The 7334-nt window shown below is 41.3% G+C and overlaps 1 protein-coding gene and 1 non-coding gene across 3 annotated transcripts; one reads left to right on the top strand and one right to left on the bottom strand.

Moving 5' to 3' along the window:
- Positions 1-1010: 1010 nt before the first annotated feature.
- Positions 1011-4925, bottom strand: LOC117842384 (GDSL esterase/lipase At5g45910). 2 transcript variants are annotated; one of them, XM_072291543.1, is made up of 5 exons: positions 4582-4925; positions 2217-2432; positions 1857-2008; positions 1501-1777; positions 1011-1402 (listed from the first exon to the last, which is right to left on the bottom strand). In XM_072291543.1, the coding sequence occupies exons 1-5, from the start codon at positions 4892-4894 to the stop codon at positions 1287-1289; spliced, it is 1074 nt and encodes a 357-aa protein (XP_072147644.1). In that variant the 5' UTR covers positions 4895-4925; the 3' UTR covers positions 1011-1286. The 2 variants fall into 2 exon arrangements, with proteins under 2 accessions (XP_072147644.1, XP_034578695.1); XM_034722804.2 differs by having other exon boundaries at positions 1011-1409; positions 4582-4924.
- Positions 4926-5987: 1062 nt separating this feature from the next.
- Positions 5988-6126, top strand: LOC117846710 (small nucleolar RNA Z247). Its single transcript, XR_004638437.1, has one exon. It is a non-coding gene; the product is annotated as a small nucleolar RNA Z247 (small nucleolar RNA).
- Positions 6127-7334: the final 1208 nt, after the last annotated feature.

The raw sequence follows: 7334 nt of genomic DNA on the forward strand, positions 1-7334 counted from the left end.
CCATCATTTGACGAACATACATCTCTCAATAGAAAAAACTTTGGACAGTTAGCAATGTTATAATTAGTAAAAGAGCTCTAGGAAATGAAAAGCGGAAAGCTAGAACAATTTAAAGTTAGGCTAGCAGCGGCAGCAAATGAAAAGAATCTCACAACGGGACTAAAAGTTTCAGCAAAGTCGATCCAGGCCACTGGGTGAATCCGCGCAAGACCCCACCAGCTTTATAACGCTCAAGAGACCCATCGGTGTTGAACTTGTGCTTGAACACCCGTTTACCAGTGACCACATTCGCTCGGCATATCAACCTGTAGGCATCATGGCTCAATGCGAGCCCGTGTTTAGCATCTTTGTCGGCATTAGCATGCATATACAAATAAGTGAATGAGTAGAAATATTACGAGCTTCAAGTTGGTTAACAGAGCTTGGAGGCTCATATCTTCATATGTGTACACTGCTACAAACAGAATAATGCTCGCAACTCAAACTAACTTACAGCATCAAGCTTACAGATTTCCTCTTATCAAGTTCATATCTGTTGCACTGTCATTATCACCAATGAAAATTTTTCAACAAATAGGTCACACCAGTATTGAATTCCAGCCGAGATGCATACTTGGGTTATAATAGTTGCCTCCAAGTTGTTCCCAAGCTAAGCAGCTCAAAGATGGGGCGGCAACGCCGCGACAAGGTTTTCTAGTTGCTTTTTACTATTTCCTTCAATCAAATTTTAAATCTATAGATTGAAAACATATGATTGGTATTGCTAGATCAATTAGGAAAAGTATTTCTATAATATATAACTCTTTTATTCCAATATAATATATTTCTATACATACTATTAATCAAGTATCGTATTAGGGACCATGTCGATGTCCTAATGAACTTATATTTCTGATCGGAGAAAGTACTATGATTAGCTAATTTGCTCTGTTGATTATGAGGTATTTAAATAATTAAGGACAAACCAGGAATCCAAAATCCAGGCAGGGCAGAAAGATTTTGCAATACGATGCATGGAATACGGAATTGCATTTGAATTCAAGTTTACAAGCAATACAGCAGTTTTGCGCAGACTGCTACATCTTGGTAAATATAGTGATGCATTGATACTCATATATAGGGTTCCGACTTTATCGTTTATCCACATCTGATCACCATGTTCTTTGGACCCATACATATGATCTATTCTATTCAGCTTAGAATAGGAGGGGTGCAGTATGGGCCGTTGAGCCAGGCGTCGGCGATCATCTTGTTCGCCGCCTCCGTTGGGTGGACGCCGTCCCAGATCAGGCGAGCCGACGGGTCTCGGCAGGCCGTGGTCGCGCCCGGCATGCCGCACCTGGCGCCGACGTCGAAGTTGTACTTCCCTCCTCCTGCTCCACAGCAAGTCTCAAAAGGATTGCTGAATCCTACAGAAATCATCCGGCTGTTTAGTTTCAAAATCTGCCACTGTGTATCTTAATTTCTGTGATCTTGGGGAGTAGAGTGGGAAAAGATTACCAAACTTTCGAGGCTGCTGGACCATTTTGTACACCTGGGAGTAGTAATCTGCGTACATGATCCTTGTCGACCTGTACTTCCCTTGGAGGATTTGCACTTGTTTTCGGAGCATCGAGTTGTGGTACTCTGTCAGACGGTTGTAACTTTTCAAGCAGCCGTACTGGTCAAAGTCAGACTCGCTGGAGGAACTAGCAAAGAACGTCAGGAAGAGTGGGAGACAGCCCGTTGGGAGGATGCCCGGGACAACGATGTGAACTGCACCAAGTGCAATCAATCTCTGCATGACAAGACGGCGAGCTTAGTTTCATGGATATTCTGAATAACTTGCACATAGTTTTTACGATGATGCATCATACCTCAATACCGTTGATAGTTGCATTGATAATCATTGGGGTGTTCTTCATTGCCTGCTCTGGGGTAAATCCAAGCTCAAGAAGCTGGATATTGTAGTCATTTCCTCCAAATCCACCAAACTGAAACATCGATTTCGCTAGGAATTCTTTGCAGTCTAGCATGAGACAACAAGCAGCTTAATTATATTGAATAGAGTGCTTGAGAGCTGTCCATCCGGCAAAATCGAACAGTGGAAACAAAGGAAGTACCATTAAGTATCTAAAGAGAATATAAGTCTTTACATTTTCGTATTTTACAAATAGAAAGATCTATAGTGGGCAAGATTAAGTTTTTATGAAGAAAATAGTGATCGAACTGCTCACTTTGTTTCGTCCCACACAAGGAAGGAATCAACTCCATGAACCACTGGATTTGCATGTATAGCGAGCCATGATTCCACACTGGGTCTTCAATTCCAAGTGATTGGTAGAAGGAGAAGTTCATCGCGGTACCACCAGTGATTGCCATATTTGCGCCACGACGGAAATCTTTGCCTTTGGATTTTGATGGTGGAAGTAGTGGCAGCCCAAGTGATTGTGCTGGCATGTGTGGTAAAAGTAAAACATGAAGCAAATTAACTTCTACCTAAACAAATGAAAATCAGCACCCCATTGGTTGTGACTGCGGGGTTCTGATTTTTTTTCTAGAAATGAGAGAATCTTTTAGTTCATTATATTCTTCCCTTTTCAAATAGCTAATGTCAGAGTTTGGGGAGCTCTTAATTTAACCCCATTCTTTGAAGCTATCATAATCCTACATTAAATATATAATTTCAATTACTTCAATGTCACAAGTGATGAAATCGAACAACTGATTTCAGTCTTTCAAATTACATATTAGTATAAATTACCTGCAAAATACATGGAAACATTTTTTATAACAATCACATGTATGGTTTTCTATACTTGTATGATTGTATAAATATTGTGTATTTGTTAGGAGTATAGTTAACTCTTGAAGAAGTATCTGCTTGCATTCTAAAATACTCTACTACATGGTCTTGTTTGGATCAGCTAGAGAATGTAAAAAAACTGGCTTGTGGCTTGTTTGTGAATTGTAAAAGTTGGATGTTGAAAGTAGGACTGGAAAAGCCGAGGGAAATTTGATCCCTGGAATGAATATAATGGGGTCTAGATTGCACCTTTCAGATGTTAATTGTCTATAATGCCCTTAGGTTTTTGTGTGGGGGTTGTTAATGCTATTGGTGTGTGATTTAGAGTAAAGTTCGGAGGGTATTTTGATTCTTTTGCAGAACCACTATATAAAAACTAGGAGGAAGTACCTTATCGGATTGTTACAATCTAGATTGGTGGATTAATTCTAGATCAAAAGCTAGCCTATTTGGATCAGCTAAAGATTATAAAAACAAGATTTCATGGTTTAGGATAGATCCAAACAATACCTAGATTCTAACTATTGCGGTATGTATCCCAACCGTATATAAATAAGATGTTCAATTTTTTTACATGTCCCCATTAATTTTTTCAGTTTTGACTATTGATATGTTAGTTACAACAATTTGCCACATAATTAGACATTAGAGGAGCATCTGATCTAGCTACCTTGCTAGCTGTAAACTTTTCGTCTAAATAAGCAATAAGATAGTATAAGATATATAGTAGCATCTCCAATGGACTAACTAAAGCATGTTCTTCCAAACTAATATGGGTACGTTTTAAAGTGTGTAGCTAAATTAGTAACTTCTCTCTTTTCTTTATTTCCTTCTCGATCTCCTCCTCTACATACTCCCTCCGTCCCACAAAGACTGTTTGTTTAGCCTTTAAAACTTGTCCCACAAAGAGTGTCCATATAACTTTCAGACAATCCAACAAAGGCTCCCATAATATCTTCTGGCCCAGTTAACGAATCAATCATTTACTCCCAACATCGATGCCTAAGCCAGACTCGCTAAATAAGGAAGGCTAATAGGTCCGACAATTACTGCAAGCGTGCATGCATAATTAATTATGCTCGGTAATCCATTCGATTAAGAAAAGTTATTAGGGGTACTTTGGACTTTTAGCATTGCTACTATCTCGTCTAAATTTTTCTAAACGAATAGTCTTTTGAGGTCAGGGATAATTGAGCCTCATCAACACTGAAGTAGACTGACAATATATTGATTTGTTTTGAAACACAACAGGAATAGCATTAATTTGCTCCAGAATGAGAATATACAGCTCCCAATGACCGATAGAGATGCTGGTAAATAATAATTGGCCATTGATATTAATTCTATAAGACTATTCTCAGTGAAAGTTCCATTCTCCATAAATAAAGTACCACACATAAGCAAATACTCTTTCTATCCGCAAATATAATCATTTATGGGTTTCTCAGAATAAACTTTTTTAACTTTAACTGTCAGTAGAAAGAATATTATAAGGTTTACTAACGTATATATGATATGTAACTCTTTGTATTTGAAATAATTTATTTTTATAGATATTATTGATCAAAGTAGCATATTTGAAGAATATGACAATAATGTTCTAATAAAATGCTTATATTTGTGGAAGGAGTATTTCTACAACTAGACTATTGGAGAAATATCCTTTATATGGTATCTGTTATTATTGACATGGGCAATCTTATAATTAACTAGGAAGCTAGCTGCTTTGTTCTCTGTTGTGGACACTTTACGAGAGAAGGAAATGCATGCATGCATGCATGCATGCATGTGTCTACCAATGAAGTCAACGACGACACGGCCATCGCTCCACCGGCAAGACGGCCTGCCGAAGTAGGTGGTACCGTACGGAGGATGCGTGCAGGTGAGCACGTCGAGCTCCGTCGCGTTCCTGCTGCTGACGACGCAGATGTTGCCGGTTTCGGCCACCGAGTCACCGAAGCTGAACATGGCATTGTATTTGGTGGCCTGCAAATTGCTACTGGTGCTTGCACTAACAGTGCTACAGCTCCCGATCACCGCGACCAGCAGCAAGAAGGAGGAGGAGGAGGCAACAAGGGGTGAGCAAAAGGAGCTGCGTAGGAACCTCATGTTGGCCTCACATGTATAGATGCTTATCAAAGGGCGATGATGGTATACACATATATAGCTCGCAAGTTTAGCTGCAGCTTTGATGATGGCGGCCCGGGTTAATGAGGACATGACAGGTCAACCTGGGGTGGTTAAGTTGTTGGCCTTCACTAATCAATTAACTGTTCTCAACCAACACCGTCAAATGATATAATATAATTAATGCATCCTCTGATGGTCGTTGATCTAATAGTCTAATAGTGTAGGGTGTTAAGAAAACGTGTTGGTGTAGGACTTTGTTAAAGACCTGCTCAAGTACAGCGCATGGCAATCCTGTCAAGGTACGTCGTACAACAAGGATTAGGCGCATGAAGCTATCTGGTTCAACGAGATAAAGACGTAGAATATTGTAACAATCTTGTAACAGATAAGAAGATAGTTAGAGATAGGGAGGTTTAACTGTGTACTTGAAAGACAAGCTGTAATCTATCTCCATGTAATTGTGACAGCCTCCGGCACTATATAAACGCGGAACCGTGGGATGCGAGTTTGCTAACCACGTTTACCAAATAGCTTTACATCGTTACATGGCAATCAGAGCCATCTTCATCTAAGAAGCGTCGACGTCATGGCGACATCCTCTTCCTCGACGACAGCATTGGCGCCGCTTGGTCCCCAAGTCACCGAGAAGCTTACCAGAGATAATTACGTGTTGTGGAAGGCGCAAGTTCTTCCACCCATCAGAGGGGCGCAGCTATTGGGAATCCTAGAGGGATCCGTCAAAGCCCCATCTGAGTTTCTGGAGATCGTCAGGGAGGACAAATCCAAGGAGATTGTCAGCAACCCGGCGTATTCCTCATGGCTGGCGCAAGACAAGCAAATTCTCGCGTTCTTGTTCAACTCAGTTACAAAGGACGTGCTCGGACATGTTGCAACCCTGTCCTCATCTGCAAAAGTGTGGGCGGCGCTGGAAAATATGTTTTCCGCCCAATCCCGAGCAAGAGTGACTCATCTACGGATGCAATTGTCAACTCTCAAGAAGGGAAGCATGACGACATCAGTCTACTTCAACAAGATGAAAGCCCTCGCCGACGAGCTTGCCGGCGCTGGAAAGAAAGTCGAAGATGATGAGATGATATCCTTCATTCTTTCTGGTTTGGACAGTGAGTATAATCCTATTGTTACTTCTGTCATGGGTCGTACTGATCAGATTCCTTTGAGCGAATTATATGCTCAGGTGATGGCATATGAAACAAGGCTGGAGATGTTGCGTGACAACTCTGGCAGCCAGTACATGTCGTCTGCCAATTCTGCATCCAGGGGTCACGGTGGTGGCTATAACCCACGTGGTCGTGGGAACTTTGGCCGTGGCCGTGGAGGAAATCGTGACGGCCGAAGCTATGGTGGTGCCGATGATGCTCGTCAATCTTTCAAGAGTGGCGGCCAGGGAAACAACAAGCCAAAGTGCCAAATTTGTGATCGGTCAAATCACACAGCAAGGGTGTGTTGGTATAGATATGATGATGACAATCAAGCGAACAGCAACAAGACATCCAACTTTGGCCCTGCTGCAGCATATGGGATTGGTACAAATTGGTATGCAGATAGTGGCGCCTCAGATCACATCACTTCCAACTTGGAGAAGCTGACTGTGCAAGAAAAGTACGGCAGTCGAGATCAAGTATACTCTGCAAGTGGTCAAGGTACGAGGATTAATAATATCGGTCATTCTATTTTGCAAACCCCTCTCGCAATCTGGTCTTGAGAAATATTCTTCATGTTCCAAGCTCACATAAAAATCTTGCATCTGTCCATCGCCTCACCCTTGACAATAATGTTCTTTTTGAATTTCATCCAAACTTTTTCCTTATCAAGGATCGGGCAACGAGGAAAATTCTTCATCGAGGAAGATGTGAAGGGGGTCTCTATCCCTTGGTGCCGCACAACTCAGATGGCAGCCCAAGCAAAGAAGTCCTCGCCGCAGTTAAACCGACGATAGAACGGTGGCATAGTCATCTAGGACATCCTGCTTTTCCTATAGTATCTCGTGTTCTTAGAGATCATAACCTACCTTTTATTAGCAATAATATTATCGATTCAGTGTGTGATTCTTGCCAAAGAGCTAAAAGTCATCAGCTACCTTATTCCACATCTGAGAATTCCGCTCCTGCTCCTCTTGTTTTGATCCACTCCGATGTATGGGGGTCGGTGCCTACATCTGTTGGGATGTTCACCTATTATGTCAGCTTCATTGATGATTTTAGTCGCTACACCTGGATTTACCACCTTAAAAACAAATCAGATGTGTTTAGTGTGTTTCTGGACTTTCAAAAATTAGTCGAAAGACAATTTGATAAGAAAATCCTCTCTATGTGAAGCGTCCCCACATAAGTAGAGACTAAATGTGATACAAATATCAGTCCTAGGAGGCTGATAACACATTTATTCGACAGATAATTCA

The sequence above is a fragment of the Setaria viridis genome, chromosome 2 (genome assembly GCF_005286985.2).
Source record: "Setaria viridis chromosome 2, Setaria_viridis_v4.0, whole genome shotgun sequence".
NCBI classification, from domain to species: domain Eukaryota; kingdom Viridiplantae; phylum Streptophyta; class Magnoliopsida; order Poales; family Poaceae; genus Setaria; species Setaria viridis.